The 22,720-nt window shown below is 39.8% G+C and overlaps 1 protein-coding gene across 4 annotated transcripts in view; it reads left to right on the top strand.

The window, feature by feature from the left end:
• Nucleotides 1–16,025, top strand: part of NADK2 (NAD kinase 2, mitochondrial) — a 52,984-nt gene extending 36,959 nt beyond the window's left edge. For 2 of the 4 annotated variants that reach the window (XM_029059986.2, XM_029059985.2), the window contains 6 exons: nt 3,397–3,475; nt 8,391–8,534; nt 11,031–11,086; nt 11,183–11,236; nt 13,457–13,580; nt 14,061–16,025. In XM_029059986.2, coding sequence (XP_028915819.1) covers nt 3,397–3,475; nt 8,391–8,534; nt 11,031–11,086; nt 11,183–11,236; nt 13,457–13,580; nt 14,061–14,199 — 596 coding nt within the window. In that variant the 3' untranslated portion in view covers nt 14,200–16,025. The remainder of the gene's footprint in view (nt 1–3,396; nt 3,476–8,390; nt 8,535–11,030; nt 11,087–11,182; nt 11,237–13,456; nt 13,581–14,060) is intronic. The other 2 variants (XM_029059988.2, XM_029059987.2) reach the window with 1 other exon arrangement.
• The last annotated feature ends 6,695 nt before the right edge of the window (nt 16,026–22,720 follow it).

Below are 22,720 nucleotides of genomic sequence, written 5' to 3'. Positions count from 1 at the left end.
TCAAACAACATGCTGGGCAGAGTTATGGGTGAATGTGTTTCTTTTGATCAACTGTCAGTGGAATGTTTACAGCTATGTTTAAAAAGGCAACTCCTAGCTTTCCACATAAAAATTTACAGCGTTGAGAGTTTGTCCTCTCCTGCATGAAATTCTCCAGATTTAACCACCCTAAATTCAGATTATAAAATATATCAGCATACGTTCTGCCAGTCTACACACAGAAGCAACATGGCCTAGTAGAAGGAGCATGGGCCTGGGAGTTAGAGGATGTGTGTTCTAATCCTAGCTCCCCCACTTAGATTCTTTTTGACCTTGGGCAAGTCACTTTTCTTCTCTGTGCTTTAATTTAATAATCTACAAAATGTGGATTCACTATTTCTTCTCCCTCCTACTTCGACTGTGAGCCCCTTGTGGGACCTGATTATCTTGTATCTACCCCAGAGCTTAATGCATTGCTTGGCACGTGGTAAGCCCTTAACAAATACCGCAGTTATTTTTATTAAACAATATGTCTGGTGTTTGAGTTGCTGACATTTTATAATTTGAATTTATATCAGAAGAATTCAGTATATATAGAGACCGTAAGTTCTAGATGTAACTTACAGGTGGAATGGTCAGTTCTTGACTTTAGTTCTTTGCTTTCATGTTCTATCTTGGTACGGTAATATTACTGAGCCCAACAGTTGATATTGTTGTCTTAAAAACATGGATGAAATATAGAAACAATTTAAATGGAAATTATTCTCATTCCCCAATTAAGGTATAAATACAATCCCAATATGAGATGTAAATGGAATTTGTTTCAGCAACATGTCTTAAAAATAGCAACCAAATAGAATTTTGGACTCCGTATGTTAGTTCCATAGGTGAAGATCAAGGTAGCTTGAAAAATAAATGCAAATCCGAATGAGTTCCCTCTGCTTCATAATGACAGTTGCAGACCAAACCTGCTCTCACTGTATTGACAACTGAGCCTGGCAAATACTTAGTTGTGTTGATGAATCAATCAGTTATATTTATTAAGCACGTCCTGTGTTCAGAGCCCTGTACAAAGTGCTTGGGAGAGTGCAACGCAACAGAGTTGGTAGACAGATTCCCTGCCTACAGTGAACTTGAAGTCTAGAGGGGGATATAGGCATTTAAAGAAATTACCGATATGTTTGTAAGTGCTTTGAGGTTGATGGGGTGAATATCAAAATGTCCAAAAGTCACAGGTCCAACTGCACAGACAACATTGAAGGGAGAGGGATCCAGGCAAAAGAGGACTTAATTGGGGAAGGCCTCTTGGAGGAGATGTGACTTCTAATAGGCTTTGAAGAGTAGTAGAGTGGTGGTCTGGCATATATGGAGGAGGGAGGAGTTCCAGGCTAGGGGGAGGATGTTGGAAAGGGGTCAGATGCTAGATAGATGAAATCAGGGCCTATTGTGTAAACTGGCCCTTGAGGAAGGGAGTGCATAATTTGGGCTGTAGTAGATCAGTGAGGTAAGGCTGGAGGGGAGCAAACTGATTGAGTTCTTTAGTACAATGATAAGGTGTTTCTGTTTGAAACGGATTGGCAGCTGATGTGTGGACTTCAAGGGTTTTTACCATCCCCTGTATCACATCGCCAAACTGGCTGGAACCATTCCTAGAGTACGTACCTGAAAAGTACTGTACCTACCATGACAATGTATTGAAGTCTGGATTCGTTGGACAGGCTCTAAAGCTGGAACCTGGACATGACTTTATTTTGAGCAGTCTTTGAGAACTCCTATCCCAAGTGTTTATTTTAGGGTCTCGGTGGAAATGCAGGGAACGTGCAGGAGATGGAGGAGTGCTAGATGCCACACAATCTGAGGGCCATGGCTGTGTGTGTACCTAGCCCAAGTGCTGGGTGTGAGTTGGGTGCTAGGAATCATTTTGCCCTTATTGGAATGGTGGTTCAAACTTTCTCTTAATCTCAGATGAGACCAATACCAGTTCTTAGTGTAAACTTTAGTAACAGTGCCTTGGAATTATATGGCTTCAAGAGATAGTCATTTATATGACTTCTTATTAAATAGCTATTGAAGAGTTATTTTCGCAACTGGAAATGATAGTCACGTTTGTTTTCAATCAGTAGTGTTTATTGACCAGTTACTCTGTGCAGAGCACCTATGCTAAGCGCTCAGGAGAGTGCATTACAGCTAGCAGACGCTATCCCGTCTCAAGGATTTTACAGCTTAGTGGGGGACACAACACTGAAATAAATTGCTGGTAGAGGGAAACAATAGAGTGCAAGTGCTATAGAGCGTAAGTGCTATTAGTACCCATGTGCTTAGGTGACTTGGAAGTGTGGATGTGTGTGGGGAGATGAGAGATTAATCAGGGAAGGCCTCCGGTGGGAGATGTCTTTTTCAGAAGGGCTTTAAAGATGAGGAGAGCTGAAGTTTGGTTGGTATGAATAGGGAGGGGGTTCCAGATGAGGTGTGAGTCAAAGGTTTGTGGTGGGAAATGAGAATGAGCTACAGTGCATAGTTGGCTTCAGTGGAACGAAGAGTGCAGTGGATATAGTGGGAATAAAATAAGTAGCAGGAAGAACGATGATTGAATGCCTTTTAAAGTAAGTGGATTTAGGATTATATTTATGTGCCCCTCCTCCCCTCCCCCCAAGTGGTTCATTCGTGAAATTAAACCCTATGTAGATCCAAGGGGTACAGTTGATTAACTTAGATCCTAGACAATCCTTGAGGAGAGCTGCTCCTAAAACCACTTTGTTGATCTGTCAACATACAGGTTTAAGAAACCAGTCAAGATAATTAATTGACCTGTCCCATTTTCATAAGTCATGGCTTATTCTGTAATTATCAGTCACTTTAGGATAAAAGGAATACGGCATGTGAATTTGCACCAGTTGTATAGTTGATTTGGGCAGAATTTTTGAAATCTTTTGCTTAGTCTGAGGATGGCTATTTTTTTTTGTTGTTATAGTAGAATCTGCAGATCTGTTCCACTAAAACTGTAGGCTTTGACTAATATTGGTGAAAGTGGGAGTTTTCTTTAATTGTGTACTTTGCAGAAAAAAAATTAGCTTTGGATGTGATTTGCTCTCCTATGATGGAAAACTGATGTTTTAGTCCATTCTAAGTACTGGATTCTTAGAGGATTGGGACAATTTTGATCAGAAGTCTAAAGACAGAAAACAGACTTCCCTGCAGATATTAAAGTGATAATCTGCTAAGGGAATTTAAAGGGAGAGATTTTGAATATTGACTAAATAGGGGAATTGTATGTTGTTTGTTGCAAATATGCTGAGATTTCAAGCAAGATAGACATATCTTTTACAGTGAAATCACAATGATTTCCCTCTTCCTTTGAAACCTTCATATGTCATAATAAATTTCATATTATAGCCACTTATATTTCATTACCCACAGAGTCTGAGATTTCGGGGCCACAGCTTTTGCCAGTGCGAGCATTAAATGAAGTCTTCATTGGGGAGAGTCTGTCATCCAGGTATATTAAACTTCTGCTCTTAAATATAGTAACTTAGCATAATTTTGTTTTATTGTTATTTGGACGTTTGTTGAATTTTCACAATTTAGTATGACGTTTTATATATAAAATGACTTTAATCTGTGAATGGATGTTGTTGTTTGAGCATTCACCCTAAGTGGTTGGTCATGGACTAATCATTTGAGTGTTATTCAGTCTCCTCTTCCTCTCTATTCATACGAGAGCCTAATTTTAAGTCTCTGTTTAATTCAGGGATTTTAGACTCTGGGAACATCAAGTAGGAGGGTCTACACTTCTTACTGGGAGTTGCTGAAGTACAGTGCACTTGTCTTATTTCTCAGGAGTTAACAGAGTACAATTTGAATAGTGACTTCATTTTGGATTTTTTTTGTTTCTATAAAGCAGACATTTTGTATAATGGTCTTCATAGTAAGTTCACAAATACTGTTGGATTTGATTTCCCAAAATATCTGGTTCAAGAGGTATATCCAGAAACTTTTTACCAGACTCATAGGAAATAATACATATTTAAGGCAATTTTATGTTAAATTTGGGGATATTTTTAAGACAGTCATCCTGTATAAAGTCCTGTTTGGACTAAATATATTAGATCTATGCCAAGCTTAGGCTGATAACTTGTAAGTCAATTAAATAGTTTTGGTTGTGATACAACTTTAAATATGGTGAAATGATTTAGTGAGACATCCATCCCTTCAAAAGTATGCAGAGAGGTCTTTAACAGCTCAAACTAAGAGCTTTTAGAAATAAACATGCCCTAAAAAAGATTATTTCATCTTCTTTATCATCATTCAGTCATCATCAACACCACCAGTGTCATTACCCTCTTTAGGACAGTATAGTTTTTAGCTGTAGGATTAAGTGTAAACCCAAACACTGTTGAGAAGTTCGGTGTTTTTATTTTCTTTTTTCTGTCAGTATTCAGTCACTTGAGATACATAGCAAAGGTAAATTAGCAGTTGCCCTTTTTCAGTTTCTAATTTATATAAAGATGTATGTATTAAACTGCCAGTTACTCAAAATTATATTATCTTGATTTTATGTTACAAAGCAAAGAGCTTAATTTTCCTGTCTTTTCCCCATGACTTTGTATGTGCATTCTTGATTACAATGTTTATAAAATGTTATAAAATATTTGTTGAAAAGCAAGGGTAGCCTAGTGGCAAGAGCACAGGCTTGGGTTGCAGCCCCAGCTCTTCCACTTGCCTGCTTTGTGACCTTGGGCAAATCACTTCACTTCTTGGTGCTCTAGTCAGTTAGTGGTATTTATTGAGCACTTACTATGTGCATAACACTGTACTAGGTGCTTGGGGAGAGTACAGTATAACAATAACAGACACATTCTTTGCTGGGCAACATAAGATTAGTTGTTTCACTTGTGAAATGGGAATAAGATAACTCCTCCCCTTCCCTTTTAGGCTTTGAGCCCCATCTGGTACTGTTTCTTTTATCTATTCCAGCAAAGTACTTGGCACATAGGTGCTCAGTGAGTACCGCAATTATTAGTAGTATTTTTTAAGTTTCAAAACCAATATATATTTTAATGGTATTTAAGGTCTTAAGAACTGTATTTCAAAGTCAGCAGTTAACCGCTTTCCTGAATAATTGACCAGTACACCGATTTAAAAGTAAATTAAAATTGCTACTCCAACAGAGCAAATACTGTGCAGCAGAGCATCAACCCCCTCAGGGCTGTAATTTATTGTTGAAACAGTGAGTTCTGAAAGTTCACTACTTGGTTCAGCCGTTCGATCCAACAATGCAATGAGCATAGAACTCAAAGTTCCAACTGTAAATTAGGGTCCTAAGTGGCACTGGGGCTGTTTGAGAAGAGACATCTTGATTAAAAACAAAACCACCGCATTGAGAAAATTTTATTAAAGAAGAAAAGCCCTATTAGCAGTGTGGGAAATGAAAGAATAGGAGATGAGAAGCAATGGAGGATGTTTCTTCTGGTAGAAGCTGTCACGGTTCTTTACTACCCCTGAGTTCATAAAATAAGAGAAACATAACTGAGTGGACGGAGAGCAACTTTGAAAATTGGATCAAGCCCTTTAAGAAAAAAGAAAAGGGGGGAAAGGGCATATGTGATTTGCTGTTTAATATATGAACCGTGTTAGCAGGTCTCATCAATGCTTGCTGAGTCTAGAAGGTCAGTAAATGCTCATTAAAACAAATGGTACCTGCCTACCAATTAATCATGTTTATTGTGCATTTACTGGTTGCAGAGCACTGCACTAAAAAGTTGAGAGAGTATAGTATACCAATAGTACTTCATACTAGATGCATTTATTTCCTGTTGAATAATAGACACTACTCCTACCCAAGAAACATATATTCTCAGTTCTTCTGTAACCTTGGTGAACCCCAGGTAAAGGTACACAGTTTAACCAACATTGCTCACATGCATGCAACTCCTTTTTCCAGCATTGCATCTTTCTTGATCCAGGCAGACATGTGTTGTTGAAAGAATGTTCCCTAATTCCCCATTGGCATTTTGTTTAAAACGTGGTAAAAACATGCTTTTTGAAAGAACTGATTGTTGATAGAGGAACTAAGATAGTAAACGCACATACTCAATAATTTGCATTGCTTAAGCTTTGCAAAGTCTAGTGACTGCTTCAAATGAACCAGGGAAGCAGCAAGGTGCAGCAGGAAGAGCACGGCCCTGGGAGTCAGAGGACTTGGGTTCTAATCCTGACTTTTCCAGCTGTCTGCTGATTGACCTTGGGCAATGGCTAACTTTTGTGTCTGTTTCCTCATCAGTAAGATGGGGCTTCAGTGTCTGCTCTCCCTCCCCCATAGACTGTGAGCCCTTGTAGGGCAGAGACTCTGTTGAAGCAGTTTATCTTGTATCCATTCCATCACCTAATTCAGTGTGTGACGCGTAGTAAATGGTTAACAAGTACAATTATCATCAAATAATTTTATAAAATGAGAGAGCGTGGGCCTGTCTAGTGGCTTAGGGACAGCACAGCGTTTGACTATTTGTAATTAAAGTGATGTTTTATTTTTTATCCCTTGAGCTCACTACAGCGAGGTATTTGACCAGAAATAATTTTGGGTGTGCTTGTTGGCACTCCTTTCCTTTGGTCTTTTGTATCATTGTTCCCCAAAGAAATCACCTATTATCATTTTTAGTATACTGTTTTTGTTTTTGAGGATATAAAGTTGTTGTTTTTTGTTGTGTTTTTTTTTCTTAAATCCCAAAGGTTGGGATTACTGTGGTATAGATAGGGAAATAATCTCAAAGCTCCTGAAGTCTAAATGGACCAATTTGGCTTTAGGTGGCCCTAGTTTCCCCGAAGCAGTTTTGTCTGCCTGAAGATTGGGTCTGGACTCCTGAGGTTTGTGGGTTTAGGGTGTGGAGAAGCATAGGTGTCCTAAGGTGAAATTCCCTGCCCTGAGCAACTTGTCCTGCGATGTTACAAGCATTTCTGTGATTTTATTTGCAATATTAATCAGTGCAGAAGCATAAGAGCAAAGCAACTAAATACCATTTCTCTATTTTCTTCCATTTGTCCTAGCCTAGAAGTCTTGGTCATAGGATGATATTGTCACCTAATAAGTCACATGTCTGGAATAAAAATTCTGAAGGTTGACTCAATTTACTGCAGCTGAAAATGACACTACTTGATGCGAACTTGTTTTGACTCATGTTTGGTTTGCTCTTCACCTAGGGGACTGATTTATCCTTCTGCTTTGTCACTGAGTAGTTTCTTCTTTTCCTTTCCTGTGTTAAGTGACTGTGTTTCAAATAAACATGTTCTCAGGCCAGATTATATCCTGTGTACTGAATTGAGCATGCCTTGTCAGTCATAGCCAGGCCAAATGATTTGCCTGGGCTTCACTTGTCTTTTCTGTTCTTCAGACTTGAATTCAAGCCTGAGAATTATCATGCATAAATTTTAAGTTCCACCTCCTTTTGCATATTTAGAAGAGAATATCGATACACAGTGAACTTCTGTTACTGAGAGCAGTCAGGTCGGATGTTTTAATAATAATAATAATGTTGGTATTTGTTAAGCGCTTACTATGTGCAGAGCACTGTTCTAAGCGCTGGGGTAGACACAGGGGAATCAGATTGTCCCACGTGGGGCTCACAGTCTTAATCCCCATTTTACAGTTGAGGGAACCGAGGCACAGAGAAGTTAAGTGACTTGCCCACAGTCACACAGCTGACAAGTGGCAGAGCTGGGATTCGAAATCATGACCTCTGACTCCAAAGCCCATGCTCTTTCCACTGAGCCACGCTGCTTCTCTATGTTTTACCTATCTTGTATTTGGATAGGCAAATAGTTGAGAATGTAGGCTGAAGAATGATTATTCCTAGCATTTCTTTAAGGATTAATTGAGTAAAGTGGAAAAAAACGGGTGATTTAAAAAGATTCAGGTATAATTAGCCATAGAGCCATAGAGCCATCAAAATTGACCCCAACAGTGAACAAAAGATGTTCCAAGAAGCCCTTGTAGGAAAAAAGAGCACTCTGAATTAAACTAGGAAACAGAAGTTTATATTACTAGAAATTTTCTCTACTTTAAAGATACAAAATGAAATATTCTTGTTCCTATGTAGTAATAATCATATTTATAAAGTGCATGCTATGTGCTAGCCACTTTATATTAATATATTGTAATACGTTACATGCATATTAAATTATTGATGTCCCAACGTTTTACTTTCGGTAGTACCAAAATAGTTTGTGTCACTTTTAAAGAAAGACTCTGTTTTTTGTTTTTTTTTTTAAAAAGGAATGTGGTTATCGAAACCCACCCACAAGTAACATAAAATTCAATCTAATGAGGTTTATGCTTAATGAGTCCCATATGTTTGTGGCTAACTGGTTCATTTGGCATTCAGCACTCCTGATAGAAGGCTATGTTCTGTCTTATTCAGGGTGAACTATAAATCCTGCAAACCCAGTTTTACATTCTCACTTCATAGGGCCTCCTACTATGAGATCTCCATTGATGACGGTCCCTGGGAAAAGCAGAAGAGTTCAGGACTCAATTTATGTACTGGGACAGGATCAAAAGCTTGGTAAGTTGAATGGTGTAAAAGCCTTAATCAGTCGGTGGTATTGAGCACTTATCTGGGTATAGTATTTTGCTCAGGACTTGGGATGGAACAATAGAGGAAAGTAGACAAGAGTCTGCCCTTAGGGAGTTTACAGTCTTGAGGACTGATGGATTAGGGGTCTGAATGTTCTGGGATACAGAAAAAGCCCCACAATTGCAATGAAGAACTTGTAATAGTATTTAAATATGTACTGACTGCAGGGAGAGAGTACACAGGTGGGAATTAGACATGTTCCTTGCCCTCAGGGGGCTCCCAGTCTAAGAAGCGTCCTGTGCTCCTCTTGTGGCCACAGAGCCTGGGGGTCTGCTGAAGTTTAGCCGATATTCACGGTTGCCTAGGCTGTTCTGCAACAATAACTATACTACAACTGCCGTACAGTCATTTTCATTGTAGTTTTTGATCTTTACCTTGAGGGCTAATATTGCATGTAATAGACAATTTGTGAAGATGTTAGATAATTTGAAGAATTTTCTGCAACTCTTCAATTATTTGGGGTTGGCACTCTGCTTTGTTCATGCATTTCTCCAAGGAACTTGATTTCTAAAATCATTGACACCCTTCACCCAGTATCCAAGTGTACTTAACATCTGATTTTATACATTTAAATTTAAAATTTAATTTAGCTACTTGAATTCTTCTAGGGTCCTTTTGGTCATCTTAATTTTCACTTGTTAGCAGCATAAACTGGCTCTTCCTGCCATTTTAAATGCAGCTGATCAACTCAAAAGGAGAACCTTTAATTGAGCATTTCCAAGCAAAAAAAAAAATCCAACTTTCAACATAGTACTCCTTTCTGAGCAAACAACAGAGGTCCCGCAGTTCAAGTGGGAGTAGCATTGGTATGAAAGATATGCCAAAGTAAACTTAAATTCCCCTGTGGAGCTTTCCATATTTGGATTTGACAAGGACAAGTAATTTTGTCTTCACACTATGTAAAAATATTCATTTCTCCAAATGGATTTCTATTAAAGGATTTCACTGAGTGCTTGAGCTTTGTTGGAGGAGAAATGTTTAATGAGTATGAGTGGTAATTTATGGTGTGTATTGAGCATCCACTTTTAGTATACCTGCCCTCAGAAAGCTTACAGGCTAGTGGGGGAATAGTGAAAGAGTCTGAAAAAAATCGGGCAGAGAGAAAACTGCAGAAAAACTAAGGCTAGATAGAGTCTTTAGGAGAAGGAGAGTAGTCCACAGTGTGGAAGGCCAGTGAGAGGATGAGGAGTTGATTTAACAAGAAGGAGGAAAGTAGTGACTTTGGAGAGAGCCTTCTCAGTGGAGAGAAAGGAGGAAATCTGATTGAAGAGGGTCATGAAGAGAATTGGAGGAGAGGTGAATACAAACCTTTCAAGGAATTTGGACATGAGTGGGAGAAGGGAGATAGGTGATAGTTGGATGATGCAGTAAGAGTCCAGAAAATTGTTTTTTAGGATGGGGGAGAGGTGTGTGTATTTGAAGGTTTACATGGTACATGGTTGATATTGGTGGCCAGTCAGGGAAGAGTGGGCACAAGTATTTAAAGAAAGAAGGGATGGAGTCAGAGGAGGGCAACTTTGAAAGCAGGTGGGAAATCTCTCTTGCAAGTTGGTTGAGAAGGATGAAAAAGTGGAGGTGAGAGGGCAATTTTGGGACAGCTCACACCTGAGTGGCTTTGAGTTGCTCAGCAGAGTATTTGGGAAAGACCTCAGAGGTGAGTAAAGAATAGAGTTCCTGCTCACAAGGAACTAATCCTATAATGGGGTATACAGAGCTGAGATTTAAAAGTTCTTAGTAGTGAGTAAACAGGAGAATAGTTGGTGCAGAAGGGTGTAATGGGGTGATTTGGGGGAAGTATAACCTTTAGGCTGTGGCTCTGTGTGGGCAGGGAACCTGTCTGCCAACTCTGTTAAATTGTACTGTTCCCAAGCACTTAGTACAGGACTCTGCGAGTAATAAGTGCTAAATAAATACTACTGATTGATTTAACCTGGGAGGAAGAGAAGTTAATTGGGGAGGATTCTTGAGGAGAGGTGATGCCTGAAGGACTGAACACTATATATGCGAGGTGAGCCTGTCTAATTGCTACACCTTGATGTAAATCCAAGAAATAATGTTAGTACTGTGAATTCTATTTAATCCCTATCCGATCCTTTTGCTTCTGCCTTCTTTCACATCTTGTAGCCTGCCTTTTGCCATTTCATTGTTATTAAACCTCTCCATCAAGACAGACAGCTATGGGCATGGAGAGGTGAACCCCTAATTAACAGTGTGTAAACCGTATATATGAATTTGTGTGTTTAGATGGTTAAAAATCATGTAAAGCATGTTTGTCATGGAGAGAGGCATGGAGGTGCTGTGAAGCCTGAACTTCTGGATACAATACATGTGCCTTCCATTATTTCTTACATTAACAGTCCTGAGTTTTCAGTATGTTCCATTTGAACTAAAACCCCAAGGTAAATAGTGTACTTTTGTTTCTAGGTCATATAATATCAACAGGGTAGCCACCCAGGCTGTGGAAGATGTTCTGACTATTGGTAAGTAACCATTGTGATAGACTCATTTGATAGTCATTTTATTAAAGAAAATGTTCTTTCAAGTGAAGATACTTTTTCTCTTCCCTCTTTCAACAGCTCAGCGCCAAGGGAATTTGAATATTCCTCTGAGCAGGGAGCTAATAGAGAAAGGTTAGTGTTGAATAATGGGGGATAAATTATTTTGCTACTAATCTGTCTGGCCTGGGTTTAAATAGACGTGTCAAGATTAGCTATGCTTTTTCAAGAGGGTAATTGGTAACTAATCAAGATTAAGTCCAGGCATACCCTATCATTTCAGTCATATGCTTCTTGAAAAAATGGCTGTATCATTAAGAGCTGTAATATGGGATACGTTTTCCATAAATTTGTAAATTGGGATATGTCCTAGAATCTTCAGAAAAATATGGAATTCCTTACACTCAGCACACTGAACTCTTGTTTAATTTTTGTTAAAGTAATTTAAAGCATATCATCACAACATTAAATGAAGACTTGTCCTATGTAGGATTATGGATCTTTGCAGAAGCCTGCAAAATTAGAAGCTTGTTTTGCTGACTGTTAATGGTTTTTCCATTTTAGTGAAGAATCAATCACTTTTATAAATTTACCTGTTTGTTTAAAATTGCTGCAAGACTTCTGAATCCCAGAATTTTTACTGGTATTGGAAAAAATGTAACTTTGTCGGTTAGGCATCTTGAAATGGTGTATTGGATTATCAAGGGGTCAAGACCGTATCTCTGGGTTATATGTACAGTGGGGTGCTTCTCTACCTTTAGATTTGCCTTGTTTTTAAATTAAAATATACCATTGATTATTACTGGTCTCAATAAGTTAATTCTTCAATTTTTTGATTAACAATAGTGGTATTAAAGAGCCCGGGCTTGGGAGTCAGAGGTCATGGGTTTGAATTCCGGCTCTGCCACTTGTCAGCAGTGTGACTGTGGGCAAGTCACTTAACTTCTTTGTGCCTCAGTTACCTCATCTGTAAAATGGGGGTTAAGACTGTGAGCCTCATGTGGGACAACCTGATTACCCTGTTTCTCCCCCAGCGCTTAGAACAGTGCTCTGCCCATAGTAAGTGCTTAACAAATACCAACATTATTATTGCATAGTATTTGCTGAACATTGTACTAAACACTTAGAAAATACATTATAACAGACTTAGTAAGCAAAGTCCCTGGAATCTGCAGCCTACAGGGGGAAACAGATATTAAAATAAACTGCATATAGGGGAAATAGAGACTAAAAATATTTGCTTAAGCACTATGGGATTGGAGTGATTATCAAAGTACTTAAAGGGTACATAGCATAGTTGACACAGAGGAATGGGTGGATTGGCACTTACTATGTGCCAAACACTGTATTAAGTGGTGGGGTAGATTCATTCATTTGTATTTATAGAGCACGAACTGTGCGCAGAGCTCAGTACTAAGTGCTTGGAAAGTACAATTGGGCGACAGAGACAATCCCTACTCAGCAATGGGCTCACAGTCTAGAGAGGTAAATACAAGATAATCAACTGATTAGCAATAGCAATAGTCCCTGTCCCACATTGGGCACTCAAACTAAAGGAGAAAGAACAAGAATCCCATCCTTAGAGATGAGGAAACCGAAGCCCAGAGGAGTCAAGTAACTTGCCGAAAATCCCACAGCAGGCAGGTAGCAGAGCTGGGCTTAGATCCCAGGTTCCCGGGCTTGTGTTCTTTCCACTAGGCCACACTGTATAAAATCTAATGAATCAACATAGGCCATCCTAAGGGACAGAGCTATCGCTAGCTTTGAAATGTTTACTTTGAACTATTTTGAACTTTAATCTTAATTGCCAGTACTCCATTCTGTCAGGGAGTATGCTGTGGGAAACTGTAATTCAACTGTAATACACTATACTATTACTATGTGCCAGGCACTGGGTACATTCTGGGGTAGATACAAGGTTGAGCACAGTCCAGGTCCGACGTGGGACTTAGTCTTAATCCCCATTTCACAGATAAGGTAACTGGGACACAGAGGAAGTGAAGTGACTTGTTCAAGGTCACCTGGCAGGTAACTGGTGGAGCTGGGCTTAGAACCCTTGTCCTTGTAATTCCCAGGCCTGTTAACTACCCCCTAGGCCGTATTGCTTCTCAATATGGGTTGTGTATTAGGGAGGGAAATTAAAGATGTTTGTACACTCTAGTGCACCAAACATTGTTTGGAGCTGGTGTTAGAGATGGAAAGTATTGGACAAAGGGAATATTGGTTTGACCAAACATGCAATATGAAACTTCTTACTAGGAAGGCAGTTCTTTCAGAGGCAGGGGAGAGGGCTTCTTGGAAAAGACTCAAATCCTTCAACTAAAATGGTTTGTTTTTTCATTTTTCTATTTGTAGTAACAAATGAGTACAATGACTCTCTACTCTATAGTCCGGAAGAGCCAAAGATGCTTTTCAGCATTCGAGAACCTATCGCAAATCGTGTTTTCTCAAGTAGCCGTCAGCGTTGTTTCTCATCAAAGTAAGCTTTATAAAATGTGTCTGCACCTTTCATTCCTTCTCTTTATCAAGCCTATTTTGTTTTAATATTTTGAAGTCCTACACATTTTATAATCTAATGGAAGAGCTAGTATTTAAGAAACATGAGAAGTTGAAGAAAATATTGCTTCTGAGTGTTACCTTATATCAAAAGGAAATAATCAGAGGGAGAAAAATCTCATTTCTGTCTGCCCCAAGGAGATATGAGTCTACATGTGGATTTTTTGAATTTTTTTTTGTTTTTTTATGTTTTTTTTTTTTTTAAACCCACTACATAGGATTTGGAAAGTTAAACCATAAGTTTTGGATATGTACTTCCCATTCAGCTACAGGTCATCTCTTTCTGTTAGTTTCTTTGAGTCTTCTTCAGTAGTTGTTAAATGACCAGCAAAATGGTATTACTGGATTGTTTCCATAAAAGTTACACCTTGCTTATCGGTCATTTTTTTTTTTTCATTTACAGGGTTTGTGTACGGTCTCGTTGTTGGGATGCCTGTATGGTTATTGATGGAGGAACTTCTTTTGAATTTAATGATGGAGCAATTGTTTCGATAATGATTAATAGAGAAGATGAACTACGAACTGTGCTGTTTGAACAGTGAAGGACTTATTCCGCTCACACTAAGAAATGCTGAGCCCCACAGGAAAAGATATTTGCTGCAGAAACGGGCCGCGGGATTTTGGTCTTGAGGTTATTTTCTGGGGAAAATAAAACACTTCTGTTTTCCAATTGTGGCAAAGAATTTTGAAGAAAGATAGGTCATTATCCAAGAAAATGTGGATTACAGTGAGCTAGAAACTTGGAAATTTTGGAATTAGTGTCAGTGAAGTGACTTTTTCGCCTATACAACATAGTCACAATACCTTCTTTATATTTAGGAAGGTAGACTCAAATGGCAAAAAGTTTAGGATTGAAGAATTAACCATACAGAGTGTTCTTCTCTCCACCCCCTCTGCCCCAGCATTCTTTGATTAAACTACACACACTTATCCATCATGCATATTATTTTCGAATAAGCAATGGCCAAGATCTGTTACTTTGGTGATGGGATTTGGGAATTTTGTTACAACCCCAACCCACCATTTGATTAATTGATAAATGGGATCTTTTTATTCATCCTGAGAATTGTACAATTTCTATGTACATTGTACAGAGCATGGTGATGAATAAGCCATTTTTTCTCTTTAGCTCTTCATGACATTGAAACTCTCATTCCTTTTTCTAATCCCTACCCCACCCTCCGTCCCCTCCCCCCCAAAAAATCCTTATTTTGGGCAAGGCATCTCTTTTCTGGCAGTCCTTGTCTGTTGTTGGGAGGAATACTTTGATTTAAGCTATGTCTATAATCAGGTTGTTTGGCACATTTTTGGTCAAAAATGAGTATGTGAAAATCTGTATGCTAGCATTGATGCTTAATTGCTCCAGAACTTTAGTTGGTCAAGGAAAATGTTATATTTTAACCTGGGTAATGTTTTTTGGGTTTTTTTTCAGAAATTAAATGTTTTAAAAGTTAACTGCAAATTAGACTATTTTTTTCAGGTTTTGGTGAAGGCTTTTTCAATCTAGGGTTTATCAAGTCGAAGAAGACTTGAGAAATAAACCAGGCATATCCCATCTTCTTATAACAATATACGATTCAAGACTTTACCTAAATTTTGGCAGTATTTCCACAGCAGTTAGTGGTAAGGACTTTTTATGTCTTTGACTCCTTTTCTTCCCCTGTCCTGAGCTGCAGGAAAATCTAAAAATAAAACTACAAGAGAACTAATTCTAAATTCACAAGGCAATAATTTCTGTAATTTACCCCCAAGTGTAATTTTTTCCACCAAATTTCCATTTCAGCCATTTTTTTTTTAAGGAATGTTTAACTTCAGTTGTGATACTTAACAGAATAAGGGGACTAAATATGTTGTGAGATGCTTTGCATTTTATCTTTTGTATGCCATTGGAGCTTTGAGAATTGGCCTTTTTGTTTTTTTTTTAAGAAAGGTGTCTAACTGCAAAAGTGTGATTTGTTGAAACCATGTGTGTCTTCAAATGGTGGTTAGCACTATAGTTGTGCCAATTTTGGATTTGCTTAAAATGATCAATTGCAGGAATATATTTCAGTTTCTGCTATGCAGACAGCCTCTTTTTAATGTGTCTTAATTCCACTTTGTAAAACGTCTTCCCAATTCTTCATATATTTTTGAGATACCCTCTTGATGGAGAATCCTCCAAATCTACTTTTAGAATCTCAAAAATTTCTGAACTGCTAAGGACAGGATGGACTAATTGTTATGCCAAATCTTTAAAATACACTGGGGCTGTGTCTTCAAAAATGTATAACAAACCATATCAAAAAGGTGTTTTAAAAGGTTAAACATTTCAACTCAGGTGTTTGTTTTGGAGAAAAGTGGTCAGGATAAGTAAACATACGGTTTTTCATCTTTGGCTTCTATGTATATATTTATGTATCAAACTAGTTTTGAAAGAAAGTTTCAGTGTGTGCAAAATTCAGGGATAAAACTTGGTTTTAACTCTTCGGGCAAACTGTTCTACCTGCAGGCCCCGCTTCCTTTCAATCAGTAGTGTTTATTGAACACTTAGGCTGAGTAGAGCACTGTGTTACATGCTTGGGTGATAACAGTAGAATAGTTAGTAGACCACATCCTTGCCTTCACTATAGCAGGGAAGAAAGACATTAAAAGGAGAGTTATTTCTAATTGTATTTAAACAGAACATTTTGTTAGGGACCGAACACTCAAAGTTCAAGCTCTGTTAGGTGAATCTCCTCATTTCTTTGGGTGTGGGGCCTTATAGGGTGGGGAAAGGATTTGAAATCCCTAGTTGAGGAATGTTTTATATTCTCTCTTTGAGTGACCTACTGGGATTATCTCCAGACAGTTCCTACGCCTCAGCCCCTTTACATCTATATCTAATTCCTCAGGGTTAACCTCGGATATAGATCTGCATGGCTTTCCTGAACTTCTTGTGTGACTGGTTTCCTTGGACCTAAATGGGGCCCCTCGTTTTTGGTTCCTTTCCAGGGGGTGGGGAGATTGGGGAGGAGGGGTGGGGGTGGGGGGGTGGGGGTGAGGGGGGGTGTGTGTGTGTGTGTGTGGATTTTTTTGGTCAGTTCCCACCTTCTGCCCATCTCCATTATCTAATGCTTAAACTGGGTTAGTCCGTTTCCTCATCTCCCTGGCTCTGGGGCTGTGGATGGAGACTAGGGGGTTATGTCTATCTTCCCGTCCCTCATTCAGCCCATTTGCCCTCTTTCCTGCCATTCTTCAGTTAATCAGTGGCATTTATTGAGTGCTTACTGTGTGCAGGGCATTGTCCTAAGTACTTGGAAGAGTGCAACACACTAGAACTGGTAGAGATGTTCCTGTCCTCAAGGAGTTTACAATTTCATTGCAAAGTTCTCACCTTTCCTCCTCCCCCTTTCTGTTTGCTCTGTTAACCCTTCTGTTCTTTGCATGCTTATTCCTGCTCCTTTTATGCAGCTTTCTCTCTGGCTCATCTTCCACCACCAACCCTCCTATAATCAAACAATCAGTGACATTTGTGGAGCACTTACTGTGTGCAGAGCACTGTATTAAGCACTTGGGGAAAATACCAGAGTTGGTAGATTTGATCCCTGCCCACTCATCCCATGTGGGGCCCCAATCCAGTGTTAATTTGGTTTGTGGCCCAGTCTGCTTTCTTTCACCCTTGACCCTTCTTTCTCACCTTTTCACACTGATGGCGTATTGACTAGAGCATAGTCCTGGGAGTCAGAAGATCATGGGTTCTAATTCAAGGTCCACCACGTATCTGCTGAGTGACCTTGGGGAAATCATTTCTCTGTGCCTCAGTTCCCTCGTTTGTAAAATGGGATTGAGACTGAGTCCCACATGGGTCAGGGACTGGGTCCAACTCGTTTTGCTTGTGTCCACCCCAGGGCTTAGTACAGTGTTTGGTACAGAGTTAGCACTTAGCAAATACCATTTTTAAGATAGATGTTTCAGTACCCCTCCATGCGTAGGTAGAGCATCCTTTGTGAAGCTGTTATTGTTAGACTCAGGTTTTTATTCATTCAGGGCTTTCCCTTCCCCTCCCTCTTGTTTTTTAAATCTATCCCTCCCTCCTGCCCCACCCCAGACGAATGAGGTTTTACTTCTGTTGTTTGTCAACCTACTCCCTAGCACTCTGAATTTCTCTTGTGTATATACCTGCCACACTTCTTCGATTCTCAGTTTCTGTAGCTCACCTTTCTGTTTTGCCCAGGTTTGCTCCTTTTATGTTGTATACATTTTACCTCATGGTATGTTTCTCCTCTCATTTTGTTTATTGACTCTGTCTCCAAGCTTGGTTCTCTTTCACTGACTTCTCTCTTCGGTCTCTCTAACTTCATATCCTCCCACATGGTTTCTCTTCATTTAGTGTTGCCAATGTTTGCTTCCTGAAGTCTCTGTTATATGTAAGCTGTATTCTCCAAGCTGAACATTTCTTTCCGGTTTAGGTCCTGGTTCTACCCTACCCTTTTCTATCAGTCGATCATATTTGAACACTTATCAACTCAACCTTTGTTCTTGTATTCTCCCTCCTCTTAGCATCTCGTGTCCTTTCCTGCCCCAACCCCTGGAGGGCTTCTGCCTCTGCTCCCAAGGCACCCGCTCCTCTGGCCTCCCTTCTGCTGAAGAGTTTGATTATTTCAGTTACCAGGCAGGTAGGGTAGGAGGAAAATGTGACCTACCTCAACTTACTTTTCCCAGTGGTGAAATCTCCTCTTCAGAAGAAAAGCATAAGGGCAATATCGATGCCTGCTTTGATACTGCACTCTTCTCTGTGGCAATCTTTTCACAAATGTGTATACATCTGACAATTATATCTATGCAGCCGAATCAGAGGGGTTTACAAATTTCCTCCCAGTTTGGACCATGTACATAGATAATCTCATTTGTGTTGGCCATACTGACTTTTGAAAGAGCGTTATCTAGATTGTCAGCCTTTATTCAAATATACTCATTAGTCTACATTTACTGGATAATTGCCTCACCTTTTGCTTTGGCTGTAAAGATATAGCACACTTTGTTAAAAAAAAAAAAAAAATCCAGTCAGAAATTCTAAAGTGCCTAAGTGGTTTTATGTGTAGTTCTTCAGTGTTCCGCCATATATTCATATTGAAATAGTAGTCGTGAAGAATATAAAAAAGGAGGGAAAAAGCCTCTTTCATGGTCTTTATTTCAATGAGTACCTTGTATAAAAGTATGTAATCCATATAGTTTTTCCTAGCTAAGTGGAAATCTTACTGTTTCAACCACTCTCATTCTGCTGTGCCAAGATACTTAGGGGCCACCAAAACTTGATGAGGCATCCGCACACATTAAACTGCTGGGGCTATTATGATAGGGTCTCTGATTCATTCAATAGTATTTATTGAGCGCTTACTATGTGCAGAGCACTGTACTAAGCACTTGGAATGTACAATTCGGCAACAGATAGAGACAATCCCTGCCCATTGACGGGCTTACAGTCTAATCAGTAATAATGATAGCATTTGTTAAGTGCTTACTATGTGCAAAGCACTGTTCTAAGCGTGGTGGGTGGGGAGGTCTGGCTGGTGGTCCCTGAGGGGCCTTGTCACTCCACTTGCCTCTGGAACCTTGGGCAAGCTACCTCTCTTGTGCCTTTCTCATCTGAAAATGGGTAGTAAAATACCTGTTCTTCCTCCCAGTTAGACTGTGAGCCCCATGTGGGATAGGAACACAGTCCAGTGTGAATATTTGCAGACAGTACAGTGCTGGACATGCAGTAAGCACTTACTAGAAGTTGTTAGATATTACTACTACAAATTGGGAAGACTTGTTGAACCCCTGCATGGGGTCTCGGAATCCCTGAAGACTGCTCTAAGGAAAGGAGTAACCCAGAGCTGCTTCTGACTGAGCAGAGTCCCTGAGAAAATGTGGAGGAAAAAATGGTAGGGGGAAAGAAGAAAAGGGGAAGGGTAGAACAGCTGCAAAGGAGTCAGTAATTTTTAGAGTGTTTACTCTGTGCAGAGCATTGTGCTAAGCACTTGGGTGAGTACAATACAACAATAAACACATTCCCAGTCCACAATAAGTTTACAGTTCAGAGGGGGAGGCAGACATTAATATAAATACATACAATTACAGATATGTACATAAGCACTGTGGGCCTGGGAGGGGGGGATGAATAAAGGGAACAAGTCAAAGGGACACAGAAGGGAGTTGAGGAAAGGAGGGCTTAGGGAAAGCATGTTGGAGGAGATGTGCCTTCAATAAGGCTTTGAAGGAGAAGGGACTAATTGTTGGAGATGGAGGGCATTCCAGGCCAGAGGCAGGACGTGGACAAGAGGTTGCCGATGAGATGAGATCGAGGTATGATGAGAAGGTTGACATTAGAGGAGCAAAGTGTTCAGGCTGGGTTGTAGTAGGAGAGTAGTGAGGTGAGGTTGGAGGGGTCAAGGTGATGGACTCCTTTAAAACCGATTGTAAGGGGTTTCTGCTTAATGTGGAGGTGGATGGGCAACCACTGGAGGTTCTTAAGGAGTAGGGAAACGTGGCCTGAACGTGTTTGTAGAAAAATAATCTGGGCAGCAGAGTGAATTACCGACTGGGGTGGGGAGAGATGGGGAGAGCGGGTAAAAGGACAGAGGGCACACAGAGAAGAGTGGCTAGTGGTAGGAGCGGAGGCTGCAAGTTGAAAGAATGAGAGACTTAAGGACAGAGGTTGACAACTGGGAATGAAGAACAGGAAAAGCAGGAATACAAGAACAGAAGAACAAGTGAGATAGGTGAAAAGCGAGAAAACAGACCATTGCAAGAGTTATGGTGCAAAGATAGGAGAGGAGAGGAAAAAGGATAGGGAGAGGGAAGAAGAAAATAAGACTTTACTAATGTGGTAAATTTAAGTCTTTTTGCTAATGCTATTTAAAAATAGAATAAACTATGTTCCCATCTCTCATTTTGCAAGAAGCTAGTTCCTTGAGCCATGAAGTGAGAATAATGTCATAGAGGGACAGGTAGGGACTTGGCTAAAAAAACATTTTTTGAGGAATATACTGGGAAGGGAATTGCTGCCAATTTGGAAACACCAGTCCAATCCTGTTCATTAGAAGTGATGGGCTCCCTCTACTGACTCCGCCTGGGAGGTAAACCCAATCTTATTTCAGCCATTTAAGCCTTGTGGTGGCCTCAGACGGATTGATGGAGGATTTGCCTTGGGTCAAGGTAAGAATGAATAGCATGTCTTTAAAGAAAAAATGCCCCATACTAAGGCAAGTGGTTTCATATGTTTAGGAAAAGTTAATGAGGGGGGAAAAAATAATTATTGGCATTTTCTGCCTCACTGCGTATTCAAGAAACCAAAGTAGTGTGGCCTTAGTGGATAGAGTACAGGCCTGGGAGTCAGAGGACCTGGGTTCTAATCCCAGCTCTGTCAGTCGTCTGCTGTGTGACCTTGGTCAAGTCACTTAACTTCTGTGCCTCAGTTACCTCGACGGTAAAGTGAGGAAGGATCAAGACCCTGAGCCCTTTGTGGTTACAACCTGATAACCTTGTATCTTCCTCAGAACTAAGTACAGTGCTTGGCACGTAGTAAGTACTTAACAAATGCCATTAAAAAAATAAAAACCTGGGCAGTTTATTTGCTACTTTCCTTCCACTCTTCGAAAGAGAAGCAAAACTCTGGAAACCATGCTTTCTCTGCTGCCCTGGAGGTTTATTTCCAAAGTGCATTGTTTTCCCGTAGAATATTGTTCCTTGAGGGTAGCCCTCAAGGTAGTAAAGCTAGTACTTTATAGTACTTAATAGTAAATAGTCATTTACTATTTTGCTTTGGCATCGCCACCAAGCCCCAGGGTAAGGTGAGCCTTAACGAAATACTGTTTGGCAGTGCAGAAATCACCTTCATTCAGTCTTATTCTTTGAGCAATTAGGGCTAAGGTTTTAAAGGGATTTAAATATGGGGAGAGCAATAAGTTTTTAGGATTATGTTGCTGGTTTCCAAATTGAACTTGACAAACTTTGCTACTAATGAAGCAATTCTGAAATGAAGTTGGAAAAAAATTTCACAAAATCTTGTCTTCTAGGTAGGCTTACAAATTCCCACCCAAACATTTCTATCTCCCTCATACATTATTTCCTGTGTTAAGTATTAGTGGGGCAGGTTTTAACTGATCTCATAAATTATTTTAACCTTTCAACTGGACACTTTGAATAGATGGCAGTTCATTTTTTCTATTTTTAGAAATGGATGTTTCCTATAGCAATTGCTTCATTTCCTGTTATACACTTGGTGAACACATTTTCAAAAACTTGAACTTCAAAAGTGCACAAGATCTCCCCCTTCCTCCACTCAAACTGCTGCCATCCTGATACAAGCTTTGGTCTTAACACGACTAGACTATGGTGTCAGTCTTCTGCTTCTTCCCAAACCAACTTAGACTTTATGTTGCTGCCGGTATCATCTTCCCGAAGAAAACTCAATCATATTTATTAAGCACTTACTGTGTGCAGAGCACTAATTTCTGAGGACCTGAGCCAGTCTTTCCCTTCAACCATCTCTTCCACTTACGAACCTATTCGCAATCTATTCTAAACACTCGTGATTGCCTAGTTGATTTAGGCCACTGTAGTTGTAGACATTTTTAAACTTGCCCCCCCCCCCCCCCCCAGTTAGCGTTAGCTCTATGTGGGCAAGGAACTATCATTGGCTATTCTGTACTTCCCAAGAACACAGTACAGTGTATCACACCAGATGGGCACTCAAATGTTACTACTCTATACCCATGCAACGCTTCTTGGAAAAGTTACCACCTTTTGCAGTGCTATGCAACCCTTTCCCTTTTTATTGAAAGGTGATTTTCCAGTGTGTGAAATTATTATACCAAGCAGAAGACTGGCAGAGTGTGTGGTCCATAAGTGGTTTTATTGGTCAGCTTTCTCAATGACTGCTTAAAGTATATTGATGGTTTGATTCCACACATTTGGCGGGCAGGCTGTAGTAGAAGTCATAAGGATGGTATTTAAGTGCCCTGGGGGGTAGAGTCTATCTAGCAGAGAGTATAATTTGTGTCTTCCAGAATGGTCTAGGCCATTTTTAATAGACTTCACAGAAACACAGAAAAACTTGCC

This window comes from Ornithorhynchus anatinus, chromosome 3 (assembly GCF_004115215.2).
Source record: "Ornithorhynchus anatinus isolate Pmale09 chromosome 3, mOrnAna1.pri.v4, whole genome shotgun sequence".
NCBI lineage: Eukaryota > Metazoa > Chordata > Mammalia > Monotremata > Ornithorhynchidae > Ornithorhynchus > Ornithorhynchus anatinus.
Note: the sequence above shows the minus strand (reverse complement) of the source record. Positions and strands in the feature narration are given on the sequence as shown.